The 22,917-nt window shown below is 40.0% G+C and overlaps 1 protein-coding gene across 2 annotated transcripts in view; it reads right to left on the bottom strand.

The window, feature by feature from the left end:
- Positions 1-416: 416 nt before the first annotated feature.
- parvb (parvin, beta) overlaps positions 417-22,917 on the bottom strand; it is a 61,589-nt gene continuing 39,088 nt past the window's right edge. Inside the window, exons 7-12 of one of the 2 annotated variants that reach the window (XM_048607447.1) lie at positions 15,440-15,498; positions 12,856-12,875; positions 9,865-9,926; positions 7,435-7,503; positions 3,371-3,472; positions 417-670 (exon numbers count right to left, since the gene is read on the bottom strand). In XM_048607447.1, coding sequence (XP_048463404.1) covers positions 641-670; positions 3,371-3,472; positions 7,435-7,503; positions 9,865-9,926; positions 12,856-12,875; positions 15,440-15,498 — 342 coding nt within the window. In that variant the 3' untranslated portion in view covers positions 417-640. The remainder of the gene's footprint in view (positions 671-3,370; positions 3,473-7,434; positions 7,504-9,864; positions 9,927-12,855; positions 12,876-15,439; positions 15,499-22,917) is intronic. The other variant, XM_048607448.1, reaches the window with a different exon arrangement.

Below are 22,917 nucleotides of genomic sequence, written 5' to 3'. Positions count from 1 at the left end.
TTGCACAAATCAGTTTAAATCATTGCAACAGTCATTTTATATTGTTTTTCAGGACTGGTTTGAAATTAAACAAAATCTGCAAAAGAAACTTGCCTTGCACATTAAAGACTGGCATAAGTGTCTGCAATGTGTTTAATCCAAATATTTTACAACCTTCAAGACCAACTGATTTTTTAACACAAGCATTAATCACAGGATATTTAACTGACAGGCCAGGGTTTCCATTATTTGATTGTTATCCAGGGAAGATTATTAAACATTTTATAAAGATTTAAAGCTAATGAAGATACACTGAGGGGGAGTAAGTTGGGACTCATGCAAGAGACATTAATCGAAGATACAAGGACTGAAAACATTAGAGTCAAGAAATATTTTAAAAACCCAAAAACATAACATTAATTGTGTCTGTAATTTACTCACTGTATTACACTAGCCTTTTTAAAAAAATTGTTATAAAATAAATACTGTGCTTATCAATTTTATCCCAACTCACCAACCCTGCTCTACAACAAATTCATCATCTTTTCACTCGCCAGCTGTGTTTTTATTGATTCAAAAGATTCCTTTGCACAACTGTAATACGGATTCAAATCTGCTTTGCTCCTTATCAGTGAAGTAGTGATATCCTGAATCAGGACCATCATGACTCCACAATGGATTTGTGGATTACCTAGAGAAAAGGAATTTACTTTGCTATCTGTTCAGATCTCAATACTTCATTTACAAAGCAAGTTTCATAAAGGGAGAAAGCTGAAATCACTGCATAAACATTAAATTTAGTACACATAAACAGGTACATGATTTTAAATTGAAATGCATAAATTTCATGATGGAAATATTTCCATTCCTGAACATATAATTCTCATCACTCACTGTTGAGATCCCTGTGTGCATCATCATCCTTTCATCTACAAGATGATGGACACGCTGTAGTAAGTCCATTTAGGTGGGGATTTGATGTTCTTTTACTGATGGCTGTGAAGGTCATTCCTTGAGAGGCAGGTTCTGCCATTAAAGGCACACATGGAGGTGCTAAGTGACATTGTGGATTATTGTTTTGCATTGCTCTCCTTCGATAGCTCACCTGGTAAAACAGAGGACTTAGTGTGTTGCAAATCTGTCATCCTTAAGTCACTGGCTCAATTCCAACTCGGAAGGAGTTCCCACCTTCCTTTTGGCATCTTCTATGGTAGTCTAGTGGTTAGGGTTCGGTGCTATCATCGCCACAGCCTGGGTTCGATTCCCTGTCAGGGAATGCACGTTCTCCTTTGCTAGTTTTGCTCAGAGGAGGTGTGTAACAATAGGACAGCACGATAGCTCACAGGGCCAGGCACCCGGGTTCAATCCCACCCTTGAGTGACTGTCTGTTTGGAGTTAGATCATTTTCCTGGTGTCTGCGTGGGTTTCTGCCGGGTCCTCGGATTTCCTCCCACAGGCCAAAGATGTGCAGGCTAGATGACTTGGCCATGCTAAATTGCACAGTGTTCAAGGATGTGTAGGTTAAGTGCCTTAGCCATGGAAAGGGTAGGGGGATGGGGATGCTTTGGACGCGACGCCCTTCGGAGGGTTGACGTGGACTTGTTGGGCCGAATGGCCTGTTTCCTGTCTGTAGTCATTCTACGAGCTTCTATTATTATGTCGGTAAAGGCTTGGAGGGCCGAAGGGCCTGTTCCTGTGCTGTAATTTTCTTTGTTCTTAGTAGTGCACACCAGCCAACACGGATATCATCATTTCCTTTTTATCACCAGTTAGCAATTTCAGATAAGATAGTCGATGATTAGGGTCTTCACCACATTTGCAAAAGTCTGTGAAGTGAAGCTTGGTAAAGCATGCTACAGTCTCCTGGTTCCACCAAATGCGATACTCTTATTAGTAGTCAGCCTCACTTTTTCACCCCACAAATACACTTCCACCTTCTCCCTATCAGACTGCAGGCTATCATATTATGGTTACTGCCCCCTAGGGGTTCCTTTGCCTTTAGCTTCCTAATCAAGTCTGTCTCATTAGACTCTTCTGGATTTGGTGATGTCCATTTCCTGGTGGGCTCTACCACAACCTGCTCCAAAAATTACCATCTCACAGGCATTCCACAAATTCCCTTCCTTGGGATCTGCTACCAACCTGATTTTCCCAGTCCACCTGCATATTGAAGACCCCCATGATTACTGTAATAGTGACTTTTTTACATGCCTTCCTGATTCATTTTCTGTCCCAATCCGGATTACTACTGGGAGGCCTGTACACAACTCCCATCAGGGTCTTTTATCCTTCGCAGTTCAACTGTACACATACAGATTTTATGCCTATCATTTCTTGCTATCGATTTAATTTAATTTCTTACCAGAAAGGCAACTCCACCTCTTCTGCCCATGTGCCTGTCCTCTTGATTAGACGTGTGCCCTTGGATATTTAGTTCCCAGTGCTGATCCCCTTGCAGCCATGTCTCTGTGATACCAACATTGTATCTGCCAATTTCAATATGTGCTACACGCTTATTTACCTTGTTTCATATACTTGTGTGCATTTTAGTGCAACACCCTCAGCCCTGCGTAGACTGCCCTGCTTCTCAGTTGTCCCCTTATCTGCTGTGCCTAAAGTTAGATTCCTGACCATTTCCATGTTCTCTATCCTATTACTTGTTCAGAAGAAATTATTTAAGTTTCTGGAACTCGCAATCCACTTTAATTTTTGATGCAAATGGCCAAACCCACCCATAAATTTCACTTAAAGCCCTATTTATAGCCCTAGTTATACAGCCATAGAGCTGTACAGCATGGAAAGAGACCCTTCGATCCAACTCGTCCATGCTGACCAAATAACCTAAATTAATCTAGTCCCATTTGCCAGCATTTGGCCCATATCCCTCTAAATCCTTCCTATTCATATACCTATCCAGATGGCTTTTAAATGTTGTAATTGTGCCAGCTTCCACCACTAGTTTGTGAGTTGCCCGCCCTCTGGTCCCAGCATGATTCAGGTGGAGCCCATCCCATCAGAATTTCCTTCCTGTTGGTACTGCTTCCAAATTTAAGATTGCAAGGTCACATAGACTCATTTATTACCAAAAACAAAAGATTCTTTCACAATTGCTATAAATTCTCAAAACTCCCTTTCAACCACTTATAAAAACAAATACAGATTCTCCAGATATTTTTAAGGATTTACAGACTGCCCTCGCTCCTGCTTCTAGGTCAAAGGCCATCACAGCTTGAATATCACAATTTTCGTAGCATACAAGGATTAACATGCTGACACAATGGATCATAAGTGGAGCGTACCTGCTAATTTCATGATTTTGATAAATTAATAAGTGCTGAAGTTGCAAATACAGTGGATAATGACAAAAGCCTACTGCACTCATAGTACTAACCTTCTGTTCAAAACTTTCTGGTGTCAGATAGAAGTTGTAGAGAGGAACAAAGTAATCTTCAAGAAGTCCCATAAGCAACACCAAGTACACACCATCTGCAAACTGACAGTGTGGTACATTAGAATGACAATGCTTCTCCATAAAGCAAATAGTTAATCCAAATCACTTCACAAATACTCCCATTTCTTCTAAAAATAAACACAACTGAACAACTTGGAATACAAATCAACAAAGCAAACATAATGCTGAACAATATAAACGCAAAGTATAGCTCAACTTGGGGGCAACATACATTTAAACTACAGGTTCCAAATAGGTGCAAAGCAATTTAAAGTTTGTGCATAGCTTTCTGGTCAAACAACATCAGGCCTATTGAGTCCAGTTGAGGACCAAGATACAGATGCAATAGTTACATGGAGACAGCACAGATAAGAACTAAAAGAAGCAATCCAGTCATCAGATCATGGAGCTATGAGGAGACAAAGAAGAAATCTGGATTTTTCAGCAGGAAAAGAAAGCAACTGAGAAGTGATCTCATGTAAAAGTGTAAAGAGGGAAAATAGCTTGCATAGTGAAATGGAAATTGTGAGCATTGTTTCAAATTGAATATTGATGAGAATGAGAAACAGGTTCAAGTTACTGAAAGGCAATTGGAGATCAATGTCAAGAAGTTTGTGTTCACAAAAAATGCAACCTCCACTGCAAAAAAACTTCTACTTAGAACAGAAGATACACAACTCTATATTTACTTAATAGTTGGACAGGATGCTGACAGCTCATAAGATAGATAGGAACGTATGCCAGGAGTAGGCCATTTGATTCCTTGTGTCCATCTGGCACTCAATGAGATCATGACTGATCTGTGGGCTAGCTCCATATACCTGCTTTTGGCCCATAACCCTTAATACCTTTGCTTAATGAAAACCTATATACCTCAGAGTTAAAATTAACTGATCCAACATCCACTGCCTTTTGTGGAAGAAATTTCCAAACATCCACCATCCTTTGCATGTAGAAGTGCTTCCTAACATCTCTCCTGAATGGTGTGGCCCGAATTTTCAGGTATGCAATGTAAATTCTAGAATCCCCATTCAGTGGAAATAGGGTATTTTCTTGTCTACCCTATCTGTTGAAGTTGGATGAGGGAGAACAATCAAAAATCTTGAGAACAAATAATTTTATACAGAAAGTGTAAAATACTAGATAATTCAGTTCATTTAAATTAACACTCAGATCAAATGCAAAATATTTTAATATTTGCATTAAATTTTCCTAATGGAATATCATTTGGTTAAAATACCTATTTTATTAATTTGAAAGTAGTTTTCAGCCCAATATCCAACCAAATTAAACTTTTTTTTTTGAGAAGGAAAGCTGTTTCTAGTTTTTAGGTGCTGGCCTGGCTAAAGGGCAGGAAGATTGAGGAAAGTAAAGAGGTAAAGAGAAGTAGAGAGAGATTTTGATGTGAATATAGGAGGCATGGTTAGTAAGTTTGTAGATGGCAAAATAGGTGGTGTAGTGGATTCTCAAGATTATCTCAGAATACAACAGGATCTTGAACAGATGGGCCAATGGGCCGAGGAGTCACAGATGGAGTTTAATTTAGATAAACGCGAGGTGTTGCATTTTGCCAATGTAAACCAGGGACCTGACTTAATGGTTGGGCCCTGGGGAGTGTTGTAGAGCAGAGAGACCTAGGGCTTTAGGTGCACAGTCCTTGAAAGTGGAGTCATAGGTAGACAGGGAGGTGAAGTGACATTTTGCACACCTGCCTTCATTGATCAGGGCCTTGTGTACAGGAGTTGGGACTTCTTGTTGCGGCTGTACAGGACATTGGTAAGGCTACCTTTAGAATACTGTTCACAATTCTGGTCACTCTTCTGAAGAAAGGATGTTGTTAAACTTGAAAGGGTGCAGAAAAGATTTACAAGAATGTTGCCCAGATTGGATGGTTTGAATTAGAGGGAGAGGTTGAATAGGCTGGGGCTTTTTCCCTGGAGCATCGAAGACCAAAGGGTAACCTTATAGAGGTTTACAAAATCATGAGGGGCACGGATAGGGCAAGTAGTCAACATCTTTTTCCAAGGGTAAGGGAGTCCAAAACTAGAAGGCTTAGGTTTAAGGTGAGCGGGGAAAGATTTTAAAAAAGGCATGAGGGATAACTTTTTCATGCAGAGGGTGTATGGAATGAGCTGCCAGAGGAAGTGGAGGCAGGTACAATTACAACATTTAAAAGGCATCTGGATGGGTATAGGAATAGGACGGGTTTAGCAGGATATGGGCCAAGTGCTGGCGAATGAGACTAGGTCAGATTGGGATGTCTGGTCAGCGCAGAGGAATTGGACCGAAACATCTGTTTCTGTGCTGTACGACTCTATGACTGACTGTAAGCAGAATAAGGCCAACAAGCCATAATTGGTATCTTGTGTGTCAAGGTACAGCAAGCACGCAAGAGGCTGTGACAATTGATTTCACTTAAAATGGGGTTATGAATTTGGAAATGAGAAATAACAACTTATAAAAGTTCAGGTATTAATTGTTATGCTGTGTTTACTAGATTCTGCTCTTTCTGTAGTCCCTGTAGTAAACAACATGACACATTATTAACACACACAACTGTCAAGTTTCACAAGAGTCACAAGTCATCCTTATCATTATTGAGTTTATGAACAAAACTTTAAAGTTTGTCAAGCACATTTTTCCTTTGGGAAGATGATGCCGCTTGCTGGGACTAAATAACTACCTTTATAGATTAAAGAACAAAATTGGAAGATATTGAACCATTTGGACACCTTATAGATTAAGCAGGTTGCTACCAAAGGAAAAGGGAACTCATACGTTATTAGAAATTAGGTCAAAGTGTAATGTGAGCAACAATCCATTTGCTAATTACAAAGTCAAATGATTTTGGGGGGGAAAAAAAAAACCCAGTTTTCAGGGAAATTAAACAAGTTCTGTAGTTCAATTGCTGCAGAACCTGACTGTGGTCTTTTGTGCTGATGATCGCCTAGCAACACGTTGGTTTCTGTTTTCACACAAACCTAGAGACAGTTATGAAGAAACCACCCCCAAATCTTCTCATTTCCTCTCTTGCGTAAAGTAATTGGGAATCTGGTATAGTTTTTACAGTTTAGCATTTAACTATCTTGTGAATCCCCGAGAAGCTGCACTGTGACCACTTTCAAAAGACATGGAACCAACTTGATTTCCATCTGAATCAAAACTTATTTAGAATATCTTTAACCGGTTTATGGTGGTCAGCACTTTGATTTTGTCAACCTGGTGGACTGAGAATTTGCTATATTCTATCTTTTGTTTTTTGGACCATCGGCCAATAAGGATGGTTTTCTTTTACCCACCTCAAAACATCATCTCTGCACAGTCAATGCTACCTTTTGTGTTGTGAGAGTACTTATCTCGGGATTAGAAAGACTATAGGTCCAATTCCAGATTATATCTTGAATGTTAATCAGTTTCGCCACTTTTTTTTTGAAATTAGTTTTGTTTTATAATAAATGTGGTATTTCTAATTACATTCATGAAGGCTGTAAAAAGGCTCCTTTATTCTGGAGAGTAGTACTAAAAGGAAACAGTTGGTCATATTGCTGACTGAATCAAAATATTTATAATATTTACATAGTAAATGGCGCAACTCATGGAGTGATGGGGTTTGGTGACGAGTGCATTCCTCTTGTAAACCACATCAGTTAAAAGTATCCAAACTCACTTTTGGATTTCTCTTCATAATTCAAAGTGAAATGGACTGTTGCTATGATCACCATTGCTCATCCATTAACAATGATATCACCACCAAATTCTAGGAAATGAGTTACAAATTGGGAATTTTCTTTTAAAGAGTTGCTTTAAAAGTTTTTTTTCAAACGATGGTCACAAGTTGAAAGCTCTGGTAGATGGGGCATCTTATGAACTGACTTGTTTCTATGAGTAATGAAAGAATTACAAATAATTAGCATGATGGAAGTGTCCTGAATGCTCTTTCTAGTAATCAGTTGAGATCTGCATTGCCGTCAAAAGAAATGAGAATATTTCCAAAAAGTTTATACCTGTGTCTCCAGTTCTGTCACCTCCAAGTTAAGTTTGTTTAGATGTTTATTTACAAATGTGATAAGTGACTGGGGAAACAAAACAATAAAAACATCAAAGCTCTATTTTCAAATCAAACAAGGCTAGCAATGTGAGCTAGTAAATGGTTGCAACTGGAAGCAAACTATGACTTAAATACATGACAACTTAAACAAAAGGCACATGAATTTTGTTTATAACTTGTTCAAGCTGGGAGTAAAATGGAAATGGTATAAATTCTTTTTTCACAAAACAACTGGATTAGATTTTACACTTTAGTATATATATGAATTAAGCACCACTTAAAGTTTGCATTAACCTAAGTAAGGATGCTGAACATCAACACCATGCTTCTTCCCTTCTTTCCCCTCCCCCAAATCCCACTTTCAACCTCCACAGGAAAAGAACTACTTAATCTCGAAACAGGCTTCTATCTATAAACAAACATAAGCACATTTCTGTTCAGCTTCCTAAGTAGACACAAAGCTGGTTTGCTCACTAAGGTGCAAGTAAGTCTTTGCAATGTGTTGGCTCTAATAAACCAATTAGACCTCTCCCTTTCATAACTGGAGTGATAAAACTCAACCTAAAAGGCAAAAAAAAACTAAATAACAAAGACCAGACAGATTTCAAGTTTCATCCCATGTTTGCACTGGATTAGCGAATATCAACTAGAACTGGAGGAGTGTAGCTCTCAGTTCTCGAGTATACCCAGACGGATGGAAGAACGGATGGAGGGACAAAAAAAAAGAATAGCTGAAGTTATATTTATCAATGATTTTGCAGTGTGCTTCTGCCAAAGATGATTAAATTAGACTTTGGTGCCCTTGTTTTTCAATAAATTTTCAAAAAGGTTTCTTGTCACACCAAGGTTCCCAATCAAGATCACATGACAATTTAGGCCTTCATAACGACATCCTTACATTTTATTCAATAAATAATATTGTTCTTTTATGGGTTAGTTTCAATACAATGCAAAATCAAATTTAATTTTAGGCTGTTGTGGTAAATTGAAATTGGCAGAAGAGATATCCACATAGTCAATGGAGAGGATTTCTTTGAAGTACAGGACAGCTCTATAAACACCTGCTTCTGTTGCCGCCAATATTTAAAAGCTATTTAATCACAGTAAGTATTATATCTTTCTCTATTCAGATAACCCCATTCAAGCTACTTTGGCAAGGTAAGGTACATTAATGTAGTAAACATGGTTCTGGCAAAGGAAGAGTAAGGAGCTGGTGTGTCTTCCACATCATACATCATGAGAGCAGGCGACTATTCCACCCCACAGATGAGCTCCTCCCTGATAGAAACTGCTTCTTTTAAATCATTTTTAAGCAACCCATTGAGATATGTTACGACTCAGCTCTGTGGCAGATTAATTCGAACACTGACCTCCTGACCCAGAGGTAGAGACATTTACACTGCACCATAAGATGCCTTTATGCACACTCATCTTTTCCCAGTTAGTATCTGCTCTTAAACAATAACTACAGCATGTACATATGCGCAATCACGACAATTCCATTCCAAACTAATCCCATCTACCTGCATGTGGTCTGTATCCCTCTATTTCCTGTCAGTTTAAGCATCTATACAAACGGCTCTTAAATGTTGCTATCATATCTGTTTCTACTATCTCCTTAATACAGTGCTCCAGGCATTTACAGCCCGCTGCATAGAAATATTTCCTTGTACACCTCCTCTAAACCTTCCCCCTTCTTTCTAACTTTTCCAATCTAGAAAAAAGACACCGACTATCCACAATATCTACAACACTCATCATTTTATATATTTCTATCATGTCACCCCTCAGCCTCAGACGCTGTAGCAAAAATTGATACAGATTTTGCAACTTTGGTATGGTACCCCTGTAGTTATGGTGGCAAGTTAGCAACTGAGGATTGAGTTCTAAACTTATAAAACGGAGTTCAATAAAAATGATTACGTGTGATTACATCAAAATTATGAATAGATAAATAATGAAAGGCCATTGCCACTTTGTGAATTGTAAGAAGGTTGCACAGACTGGAAATTACTACCAGAAGAACAAAGAATATTTTAGAACATTTTCTTCTCTAATGGGACGTTGCCAAATACCTATCAAAATAATAGACTCAAGCACAGTTTCAAAGTAAGCAGGTGGAAAGCAGTAATGTAAAGTCATACACAAAAAATGCAAGTTAATAGGATTATAGTAGATAGTTCCAATTGAAAATTTAGGACCAGGTCTGAATAATAGACTGTGTGGTGTCCTTCACTATCCGAAAGAAGAATGATTGATCTTAGATAAAATGGACTCATTGTACAACTACAGAAATTTCACATCGGCATATATCTTATTTAATCTGTTTATGCAATTCATGTCATTTCAGAAATTGAGGTGTTTTACAACTCATTTTGGAACTTACCTTCTTAACAACATTGAGCTTATCAGGTGCATGGTCAAACAGTGTATCAAATGCATCCCGCTCTGAAATAACAAATGAGAGTGCACATCAAATTTTTTTTTTTTTTTTTTTTTTTTAGAAACTGCAGTCCTCATTTCCTCACTATTTTCTGCCTCTGCGGTAATGATACAGCATTGGGCAGTGATGTTAAAACTGAAATACTTGGTACGACACTTAATTTGTTTTGGCTTACCTCCATACATGAGTTACTTAATTTGAAAGGGAGGCCTACACAGTGCCTTTCAGGCTGTTACTCTATTGCACACGCATGCACTTTGGCAGAAACACTGGCGGGCACTTTGGTATCTCATTATTCAAATGAAATCTTGAGAGTGAGAGGTAAAAGCAGAGTTTAAATCTTTCCTCAAATGGTACTGCAAGCACTTTTGACAAGGCTTGCTACCAAGCGATCAGGAGCTGAAATTTATAACTTTGCCCCTTTCCAACCCAGGGAAATCAAGTCAATTCTTATTAGTTTGGATAAATGTAATTCCTTTTTCAAAAATTGATAAATCAAACTTGGGATTACTTTACCCGTATGGTTCCAAGGTGCAAAGTTACCTCCATGCAGAAAAGATTTACTAGGATGCGACCTGGTTTGGAAGGTTTGAGTTATAAGGAGAGGTTGGATAGGCTGGGATTTTTTTTTCCCTGGAGCACAGGACACTGAGGGGTGGCCTTATAAAAGGTCTATAAAATGAGACGCATAGATAAGGTAGATAGCCAACAGCTTTTCCCCATGGTAGGAGTGTCCAAAACAAGATGGCATAGGTTTACGGTGAGAGGGGAGAGATATAAAAGGGGTTAGAAGGTGATGAGTATCTGGAACAGGCTGCCAAAGGTCGTGAGGGAAGCGAGTACAATTTTATCCTTAAAGAAACATTTAGACAAGTACGTGGATGGGATAGGTATGGAGGGATATGGACCAAATGCAGGCAAATGGGACTAGTTTGATTATGGAAACTGGGCAGCATGCGCAAGTTGGGCTGAAGGGCCTGTTTCCATAATGTAGACCTCTAGGTCTCTAAGAGAGAGATAAAGTTGTGAAATAGAGCTTTTGAAACGCAAAAGGTTGAAATGACTGGCCCATTATTGTATGACAGAGAAAGTTCCTATCTAAAAACTGTCCCATCAGGACAGCTTCCAGAGCAGAGGCTAGACACAAAATGCAAAGGAAACAAAAACAACTGGTGAGAATTCAACCATGTGCATATTGGTGCAAGATTGCATCAGGTTGTATAATTGTCCTCTGATACAGGAAACATGACCATCTCATGCAGTGCATCAAAATTTTACTCATTCCCAACAGAAATTTCAGCCATGTGACATCACATCACACCTCGATCACATTCTCAGCCAAATGACCTCACGTTGCTTGCTTTCAAATTAAGGTCAGCCTAATATCTCACCAAATGCCAAGCCAGGTCGCAATCATAAACAGTGAGGAAAGCTTTGCAATTGCAATACTTAGATCAGCACCCAGAACACACTTTCATACACTTTCCAGCAGGCATCACTAAATGGCAATCAGGAATGAGTGTTGCTGAGTACAACTGCAATAATCACACAATTGATGATCACAAATGAGGTTAAATAATTCAGCACAGAACAGGAATAAAGTTAGGGCCACTTGAACCAAACAAGTGCTATATTTCCCCACTTTATTATTAGTAGCGTTTTTTTTTTTTTTTTTTAAAACTGGCCTGGCAGCTAAACTTGAATTACATAGGTCAATGGGCTGAAAAATGTCAGATGGCGTTCAATCTAGATAAATGAGAGATATTGCAGTTTGGTATAACAAACAAGGGCAGGGCTTATACAGTTAAGGGTAGGGCCTTGGGTAGCGTTGTAGAACAGAGGGACCGAAACAGATACATAATTCTTTAAAGTTAGCATCACATATATAGACAGGATGGTTTAAAAAGGTGTTTGGCATGCTCGCCTTCATTGGTCAGTACTTTGAGTATAGAAGTTGGGGCGTTATGTTGAGGTTGTACAGAAAATTGGTGAGGAGTCTTCTGGGAATACTGCGTCTAGTTCTGGTTGTGCTGTTATTGGAAGGTTATTAGCAAGCTGGAGAGGGTTCAGAGAGATTTACACAGATGTTGCCGGGTACGGAAGGCTTGATTTATAAGGATTGGCCGGATAGGTTGGGACTTTTCTCACTGGAGTGTAGGAGGTTGACAGGTGATCTGATAGAAGTTTATAAAATAATGAGAGGTATGGAGAGTTGATGGTAGTTGTCTTTTCTCTAAGATGGGGAATTTCAAAACTAGGGAATTTCAAAACTAGGGAGGCACATTTTTAAAGTAAGAGGAGAGAGACTTAAAAAAAAGACGAGTCAAATTTTTTTTACAAAGAGGGTGGTTCATGTGTGGAATGAACTTCCTGATGAAGTGGTGGATGTGGGTGCAATTACATTTAAAAGACATTTGGATGGATATGTGAATGGAAAAGGTTTGGAGGGATACTGGCTTGCAGCAGGCAGGCAGGACTGGTTTAGTTTGGGATTATGTTCAGTATGGACTGGTTGGACCAAAGAATCTGTTTCCGTGCTGAATGATTCTATGACTTCATGTCTGGCTTGCATTCAGCTTGTGGTACTTTGTACAAAAAAAAATCCATACATGATTAAAATTGTTGTTAAGCTTTGGTAGTATCTATGTATGATATATCATTAGGCAAGCTTATATCTATAGAAAGAAATGCATTCCTTTATCCCACCCCCTCCAGAAAAAGATATACGATCTAACAACAAAATTAAGATTCCTCATGTAGTTTTTTGGATTTCAACATTAGTGAATACCTTGTTTTAAATCCTGACATAAGAAAGGAATGCGATCATAATAGGGATACAATGTCACCATGAACTAAAAGATTAGGAGAATAAAACAAAACTGTTGGGCATTTTTTCATACAATAAAGATTGAATTCATTCAGTTCTTTACTTACCAAATCTCCCCATCATCATCCTGAAATACAGAGTTAATAGACAAACAGTTAATAATTAGAATCAAACAAATAGTTAGGTCATGTCTCATTCATAACAGACTTCTGGCCAACTTTTAAAGATTCTTGAATAATACAGAGCTGATATGCGTAATTTTAGTAATGCGCAATTGGTAAAGGCTAATATTTACAAAATAAATGACAAATAAAGTAGCACGTTTACTTGTAATATAATAAAGGCATATGAATTAGATCAATTAACCTAATCACCAGACTACAGCTATACTTATAGCCATTCTTACCCTGAGAATGGATTACATATATTATCAGAAGCGTACTTCTTAACAAATAACTCTGCTTTTTTATTCCTATGTTTCCACATCACGTCACAGGTAAAGGGGCAATGTTAGTCAGGGTACTGAAGAAGCTTTTCTGTGAAAGCAATATGGAGAAAGAGCAGATTCTTATTTTAGCACACCTAAATATGAAAAGGCAATGTTGGGCACCTATCATTCCCATAATACAGCTGTCCCTATCACTTCCAGATCCCACAACAGAACCTAGCCCAGAATCATGACATATTTTCCAGCTTCAACAGCTGAGTGCAATTTCTTCAATTTCTCATTTTCACAGGCCTGCAGTACAAGACTGAAAATATTTGAAAATTAGATGGCAGTCACATTGAAAGAAACCACACATTGCTGGTGAGAAAACTGGAAATGTTACAGTGAGGCAGATATAGAATTCTATTTAAAATGAAGGTACATAGAGCTTTACTTCACATTGAACAAAATGTACCTAACCTGGGAATACACTGTAGTAAGTTATCGACCTGCAATCGTCCACAAACTTGTGTCAGTGCAATTTGACACTTCACCCGACGTTGCAAGTCTATTCAGAAGGAATAGTGTATGTTTCTGGTGTCGGGCAGTTCTAGATTGCCTGCCAGGCTGGTTCAACATGACAGTCCTTGTTAAAATGAATGCAGTCACTTCAGCAATATGTGCCATTCTCAGACCAGATATCTCAGGGTGGTTGTGGGGGGAGGCGGCATTGCTGTAAAACAAGACATCTTCACGAAATCAGGGCACCTAATGGAATTTGCTGGTTTAGAAAGCTATCTTCACAATGAATCGTTCTGAACAGTGACAGTCGAGGAAAGTGCACGTATGCGCCTCAATCAGAGCGAGTGGGTGTGTCTGTGGTATGTTAGGTGGAGGTGTGCACCCATGCCTAGATTGGGGAATGCAGCAGCAGGGGTAAAATATTGTCCTCAAACAAAAGGGAGCCCATTCACACAGGAACTGAATGAAATGATTCAAAAGCATTCTTAAAGCCTCTATGCAGATCCACTTTATTAATCTCAATAGGTGGGAAGCAGATGCCCAATTATGACCAAAGCCACAGTGCATCAAAGATAATGCCAAGACCTTCTAACCAACAAGAGTGGTCACTGGGAGAGAATGGTAAAAAGAAGGAACAGCTTATGGAGCTAACAATCTGCGACCATCTCTATCAGTTAATAACAGATATTCATTCTGTGGAAGGGACTAAAATAAGGCTCACAAATCAGACTCAACACTTGACACCTCAGTTCCATCCAGCCATCCACAATTAAGAACTCTCCCTGACATGAAGGATTGTTGATATACAAATGGAGAAAAAATATGGCCCTAAAAAATGATACAGGAAAAGGAAAGGTAAGAACTCTTGATTTACAGTTTATACAAGATCTCAGCACAAGGCTGCCTGAGGCAAAACAGGCTAGGCTGTTCAATGTGACCATTAATCTGCTCATTAATGATAGGTAATGTGCTCTCTACCCAATTATGACTGTTTGGAAATTGAACAAGTTACTGGAAGGAGACATTGTTAATAGGCGGGGAACAATGAAAAATCAGGGTTGAGAGTCTGATGTAGCAAAGATTTTGAACTTGGGTATTCAATGCTGGTATTGATTTGACAAACCTTTCATGGTCTGGCTGGTAATTCAGTAAACACAAGAGCATCTCCTCAGTTCGTCAATTCGCTTAGTGTCATTAAAATCAGAGGTCAATTAAGAATTTCACAGAAATTTAATCCTTTAAAACTTTGCAAAACAAGAATTGATTCAAAAGTAAGAGTTCCACAGAAAACAACCAGAATTCCTAGCTATTTTATAACCAAATTTTAGAAATTAATGACTCATTTTGACTTGTATGTTTGCTGTTTGACTTTTGCTTCCAATGTTATTTCTTAATAAATCTGTTTAGCAATTTTCGCCCAAGATGTACAATTTATGTCATCTGTTTCTCAAAGGGGATCAAAGTAGTTGTTACCAATGAACGTATCACCAAGTTGCTCACTAAGAATTGGCTACCTCCAGTCTACTACTAAAAAGATAACATGTTGCCCTACAGGAAATATGGTCTTTTCTGTGGAAGTGACCATATGCCTTTATTCCCGCAAAAATTTAATTTCACCTGTTTTGAGATGATAAACTAATTCAACTCCTGAAAAAAAATGGTGTACTTTAATACAGTTTTCATTCCTAACTACTCTCTTGAACTAAATTTATATTTGAGACACATGGTAAAGTTCAACTTGCTCTGTTGTGCTGGTAAACTCCTCTGTAACATGCGATGTTTGCAGTATGCCCTCCCGCTTCTGTAAAAAAAAAAAAGAATTAATTGAACCAGAAGCAGAATCAACTTGACCTATTCAAATCATAAATTGTTTATAGTATAAACGTGTAGTAACAAGAGATGTGAATTAATGTCAAGAGGGCAAGAATACAAGAACAGCGATGTACTGCTGAAGCTGTAGAAGGCTCTGGTCAGGCCATATTTGAAATATTATGAGCAGTTTCGGGCCCGGTATCTAAAGAAGGATGTGTTAGACTTGGAGGAGGTGCGGCTGAGGATTCTGGGTCTGTACTTGGAATTTAGAAGGATGATGGAGGACCTGATTCAAATTTACAAAATACTAAGAGGCCTGGATACAGTGGACGTGGAGAAGATGTTTCCAATAGTAGGGGAGATTAGGACCTGAAGGCAGAGCTTCAGATTGAAGGGACGACGCTATGGAACTGAGATGAAGAGAAATTTCTTTAGCCAGAGGGTGGTGAATCTGTACAACTCATTGCTTTAGAGGGCTGTAGAGGACAAGACATTAAGTAAATTTACGACAGAGACAGATAGGTTCTTCATTGGTCAGGGAGAAGGCAGGAGAATGGGGTTGACAATCATATCAGCCACGATCGAATGGCAGAGCAGACTTGATGGACTGAATAGCCTAATTCTGCTCCTGTATCTTATGATCTTATGGTCTAAGTTACCTGTCTACCATTTTGCAATAAAATTGTTAAATTATATGTATTTCAGTACATGTAGAGCAGAGAGATGATCTTCCTTCTGTAAATTAAAATGTCCCAGGAGAAGTATGCTTGTACATTTACTTCTATAACAAGGTCTTGTGGCTTTTGTGGTGCAGTGGTAGAATCCCTACCACTAGCTCAGGAGGTCTGGGTGCAAGTCCCACCTGTTCCGGTGGCATGTGATAACATTGCTGCACAGGTTGATGAGAAAATATCTAAAAGAATGTCTTTAAACCAAGCTATCTAGGAAATTATCAAGTCTAATCACTAGTCTGCGCTGAGGTAGGTTATCATAGCCAAAGAGTCCGAGTGAGGAATTCAAGATTTACAATTGACCTTGATATGTTAAGCTGTCAGAAGATAAAAATCAACCACAGCATCCAATTCCACAATCTAGGAGCCCCTGCTCAGATGAGTGAACAATGGCAAAGTTAGTCCAGGTGCAATATCTTCAGTATCGAATAGCTTGATAAAAAACGTATTGAGTTGCTTCATGTCCTAACTCACTGAAGAATGACACTGGCATGAAGTAGTTAAGGAAACCTAAGGAAGTCAACAGATTGGAGAAGAAACATCAGCAAGTGAAGGGGGTGGGGAGTTGATCAGTATTAACCTCTACCAGAGGGCTTTATATTACAAGTGCAGCATGTAAGAATCCTGTCGTGGCAATATCTCATTCTTCACACTGCATGCATTTCCGAAGTGGAGTGGAGGATATGCCCCTGTCTGCATCAATGGTGAAGTGGAGGTGGTCAAGAGCTTCAAGTTCCTAGGAGTAAGTATCACCAACAATCCATCCTGGTCCATTCATGTTGGTGCTACGGTCAAGAAAGCACACCAAAGCCTCTACTTCCTCAGAAGGCTAAGGAAATCCAGCATGTCCACATTAATTCTTACCAATTTTTTTATAGATATACCACAGAAAGCATCCTTTCCGGATGCATCACAGTTTGGTACGGCAACTGCTCTGCCCAACACTGCAAGAAATTACAGAGAGTTGTGAACACAGCCCAGCCCATCATGAAAACCAGCCTAAATAAAAGGCAAAATAACTGCAGATGCTGGAAATCACAAACAAAAACAGAATTTGCTGGAAAAGCTCAACAGTTCTGGCTGTGGACAGAAATCAGAGTTAACGTTTTGGGTCCTGTGACACTTCCTCAGAACTGAAAACCAGCCTTCCTTCCTTTGACTCTGTCTACATTTCCCGCTACCTCGGGAAATCAGCCAACATAATCAAGGAACCGTCCCCACCCCAGTTATACTCTCTTCCACCCTCTGACATTGGGCAGAAGATACAAAAGTTCGAAAACGCGCCAACAGATTGAGGAACAACTTTGAATATAAAAGCAGGGGTGTACTACGGAGGCTTTAATAAGGCTCTAGTCAGGCTACATTTGGAGTATTGCATGCAGTTTTGGGCCCCATATCTCAGGAAGGATGTACTGGCCCTGGAGCAGGTTCAGAGGAGGTTCATGAGAATGGTCGCAGGAATGGAAAGCTCAACATATGAGGAACGTTTGATGATTCATTGGAGTTTAGAAGGATGAGGGGGGATTTAATTGAAACTTTCAGGATACTGAATGGCCTGGACAAAACGCAAGTTGGGAAGATGCTTCCATTGGTAGGAGAGTCTAGAATGCGAGGGCACAGCCTTAGAGTAAAGGGAAAATCTTTTAGAACAGAAAGGAGAAACTTCTTCAGCCAGAGAGTGGTGAATCTATGGAATTCACCGCCACAGAAGGCTGTGGAGGTCAGGTCATTGAGTACATTTAATACTGAGATAGATAGGTTCTTGATTATCAAGGGGATCAAGAGTTACGGGGAGAAAGCAGGAGAATGGGGTTGAAGAACTTATCAGCTATGATTGAATGGCGGAGCAGACTCGATGGGCCGAAGGGCCCAATTTCTGCTCCTGTGTCTTATGGTCTAACTTCTTCTCCACTGTTATCAGACTTATGAATGGACCTCTCATATATTAGAGTTTATCCTTCTCTGTAGCTGTAACACTATATTCTGCATTCTGTTCTATTGCCCTGATGTACTTATTTAAGTTATGACTTGTCTGGTTAGCATGAAATGCAATACTTTTCACTGTATCTCAGTACATATAAAGAATAATAAATCAAATCAAATTTCTTGTGATTGAATTAGCAGACTTTATAGAGGCAAACAATCCTGAAATTTAAAAGTTTAACAAAAACAGTGATTCTAAAGAAAGACTGGAAAAATTTCTCTCAAACTCAAGTCCAAACAGGCTGTTTATAACACCCTTGTGTAACTTTTGAACTTTCATAAATGTGAATAAAAGCAAACTGTAAATGACATATGAAAGCATTATTCATAATTTTTAACACAATAGAATCAATGTTTCTAGGCTTCAAAAGTAACCATCCCACATTTGATCATTTGTTCAATCTGATTTTCTAAACATTCAAATGTTGGATTTTCAATTAATTTCAACATTAAAATTTAGAAAGTATGAATACTTTCAAATACTATTTACAGTTTTCTATCTGATATACATCCAAATTTAAGCTGCACCTTGATCAACACTAATATTGAGAGGTCTATTCATAAGTCTGATCACAGCTAAATGGTAAAAGGAATCTTCCCATAACTAGATTTGGGATTAACAATGTCCCACTTCGTTTCCTTCATTTCCCCAAAATCAATACCTTAAAGTTCTTCTGAGTTTCCGTGAACAGCATGTGAGATTTCCCTATTATACATTATTTCGCTGGAATGGTGAACAGCCAGAGATCAGGGTATACACTAAGCCAATGACATAGTTAGAGACACAAGGGTCAGGAAGCAGGGTTTGAGAGAGCTAGGAGAGATTGAAAAGTGTTCAAAAGGCAGAATTAAAGCTACTCTGAATTCAAGGACCATTCACAACAAGGTAGATGAACTGATGGCATAAATAGAAATAAATGGCTATGATCTAGTTGCCCTTATACAGATATTTCTGAAGGGCGACCAACACTGGGATCTGCCTAATTAGGAATAGTTGACACTGAGAAAGGACATCAAAATGGAAAAAGAAGAGTAGCAGTGATGTTAATAAGGCATGAGATCAGTACATTAGTGAAAGAGAATCGTAGATCAGAACTACAAGATGCAGAACCGGTTTGCCTGGACCTACAAAACAGCAAGGGCCAGTAAACGTTTGAATGAGTTGTTTCTTGGTCAGCAAACAGTCATGGTAATGCGGGGTATAAATCAGGCAGAGGTACCTGTAAAAAGGGTAATGCAGCTGACTAGATGATCATAATAGATAATCAATAGGAAGAGTCACCTTCAGCAAATTCATTACCCAAAAAAAATAAAGTATCCCTCAGGGATTTGTAAGTCTGAATGATTAATAGAAAGGCGAGAGTCAGAAACCAGGAAAACACCGAGAAAAAAATGATTCTTCAGAAGTAATTAAGTAACATTTAAACACGATTACAAAGAGGAGGACTCCAACCAATGGCAACAATAACTGCAAAAACAAAATGGCCAGGAAGCAATGGAGGTTGATGATGGGCACACAACCCTATTTGTAAACTTGCCCTTGATGTGGAGGTGCCGGTGTTGGACTGAGGTGGACAAAGTCAGAAGTCACACGACACCAAGTTGCAGTCCAACAGGTTTATTTGAAATGACAAGCTTGTGGAGCACAGGTCCTTTGTCGAATTAATAGGCAGAGAAATTAAGGGCAGAGAGATCAAAAGATCACACAACTGGTGTGAGTGGAGTGTCAGATAATAAGTCTCTACAGGTGACCAAGAGTGTTAGATGGTGAGTAAAGTGTCAACAGCTGAATAACCAGCGATGGGATGACCTATAATCCGATTAGGCGAGGTAGAGAGATAATTACAAAGCACTGGTGCTGGAGACAAACCAGTTGATTAGAATAACATGATAGGTATAAGAGGTGCATGGCGAGGGTTTAACTAAAGCAATAAGTAATGCAAAACTGTACAAACGAATTAAGATGGAGAGATCATAACAATTTATCAAAGTGATGCTGTCAAAACAGGACATTAAGGAAGGTTTTACAGATACAGAACAGTGTGGCGGAGTCACACGTAGCGCGACATGAACCCAAAATCACAGTTGAGGCCGTCTTCACGGATGCGGAACTTGGCTACCAGTCTCTGTTCAGTGATTCTGCATTGTCACCTTGAAGGACGCATACCCAAAGATCGGAGGCTGAATGCCCTTCACCGCTGAAGTGCTCCCCGAATGGGAGGGAACAGTACTGTGTGGTGTCTATTCATCCGCTGTCGTAGCGTCTGCATGGTCTCACCAACATACCATGCCTCGGGGCATCCTTGTCTGCAACATAGGAGATAGACAACATTGCCCGAGTCACATGGTAGGTGGTGTTCCCATGTGTGATGGAAGTATCCATGTCAATGATCTGACATGTCTTGCCATGGCAGCCTTGGCAAGGTTGAGGGGCCTTACGGTCGACGCTGTCCTGAAAGCTGGGTAGTTTGCTGTGAACAATGGTCTGTTTAAGTTTTGGCAGCTGTTTGAAGGCGAGAAATGGAGACATAGGGAGGATCGTGGCGAGATGCTCATCATCATCAACATCATATTGAAGGCTGCAAAGGACATGGCGTAGTTTCTCCGCTCAGGGAAGTACTGGACGGCGAAGGCTACTCTGTCAGCCATATCCCGTGTCCATCTTCTGAGGAGGTAGCGAAGAACATCACCCAAGCACAATGCAAGGCCATCCATACTGTCAAGACCAATCATAACATTGTCATCAAATCAGCAAAGGAGGATCCATTGTCATATAGAACAGAATGGACTACTGGAAAGAAGTGTGTACCAACAATTGAACAACCAGGAACGCTACAGACAACTACCTGCCAATCTGACCAAAGAACACACCCATCAACTCAACACTGATCAAGACTTTTTATCCAAACCTTCAGAGTATCCTACGCACTCTCATCCCACATACTTCTCACGTAGGGGACTTCCAAAGATACACAAAGCCAACATACCTGGATGTCCAATCATCTCAGGCAATGGCACCCCGAGTGAGAACCTCTCTGGCTACGTCGAGGGCATCTTGAAACTTATTGTACAAGGAACTGCCAGCTTCTGTTGCCACACTACAGATTTCTTCCAGAAACTCAGTATCCATGGACCATCGCTGCAACAGCCTCAGAACTCAATACTAAAAACTGCCAATTTTCAGACGCCATCCTGCAACTCATCTACTTCATCGTCAGTCACAACGTCTTCACCTTCAACAACCAATTCTTCATCCAGACACACGGAACAGCCATGGGGACCAAGTTTGCACCCAATATGCCAAAATTTTCATGCACAAGTTCAAGCGAGACTTCTTTGCTGCACAGGATCTCTAAACCAACGCGATACACCAGATACACTAATGACATTTTCTTCCTTTGAACTCATGGTGAAGAATCACTGAAATAACTACATAGTGATATCAACAAGTTTCAGCCCAACATCAGACTTACCATGGACTACTCTTCAGAATCAGTCTCATTCTTGGACACACGCATCTCCAAAGATGGACACCTCACTCTGCCACAAGTCAAAGGATACATCTGCACTTCTCTGGAGTCTCCCCTAAAAATATTAAAAAGCCATCCCCCACGGACAAGCCCTGAGCATGCACAGGATCTGCTCAAATGAGGAGGAACGTGATGGACACCTAAAAGGTTATGAAGGACACCATCATTAGAACGGGATACGATGCACAACTCATCGATCACCAAGTTCCATCGTGCCACAGTAAAAAAAACCACAACAACTCCTCAGAAGACAGACACAGGATACAATACACAAAGTACAGTGATAGAGTACACTTTGTCGTCCAGGACTTCCCCGAAGCCTTCAACATGTCATTGATGACGATGAGCATCTCACCAGGACCCTCCCTACACCGCCACTTCTCACCTTCAAACAACCACGCCTTAAACAGACCAGTGTTCACAGCAAGCTACCCAGCTTTCAGGACAGCGTCGACCGTAAGGCCTCTCAACCCGGTCATGGCAACCTCTGCAAGACATGTCAGATCACCAACACGGACACTACCATCACACGTGGGAACACTACCTACCACGTACATGGCAGTTACTCGTGTGACTCGGCCAATGTTGTCTACGTTGGGGTGGCACATTGGCTAGAATTGCTGCTTCACAGCGCCAGGGACGTGGGTTCAATTCCACTCTTGGGCAACCGTCTGTGTGGAGTTTGCACATTCTCCCCATGTCTGCATGGGTTTTGCTGGGTGCTCTGCATTCCTCCCACAGTCCAAAGATGTGCAGGCTAGGTGGATTGACAAGTCTAAATTGCTCATTGTGTTTAGGGTGTATTTAGCCACGGGAAATGCAAAACTGGCAAAGGGTAAGGCGGTGGGTCTGGGTGGGATGCTGTTCAGAGGGTTGGTGTGGACTTGTCAGGCTGAAGGGCCTATATCCACACTGTAGGGATTCTATGCTTCTATCTCATGTGCTGCAGGCATGGTGTATTGGCGAGACCATGCAGACGCTACGACAACGGATGAATGGACACCGCACAACAAACGCCACACAGGAATGTTCCCTCCCAGTGAGGCAATACTTCAGCGGTCAAGGGCATTCAGCCTCTGATCTTTGGGTAAGCGTCTTCCAAGGTGGTCTTCGAGACACACTACAACACAGAATCGCTGACCAGAAACTGATAGCAAAGACAGC

Source organism: Rhincodon typus, chromosome 18, assembly GCF_021869965.1.
Source record: "Rhincodon typus isolate 14 chromosome 18, sRhiTyp1.1, whole genome shotgun sequence".
Lineage (NCBI taxonomy): Eukaryota > Metazoa > Chordata > Chondrichthyes > Orectolobiformes > Rhincodontidae > Rhincodon > Rhincodon typus.
The sequence above is the reverse complement of the archived record's forward strand: the minus strand, read 5'-3'. Positions and strand labels throughout refer to the sequence as shown.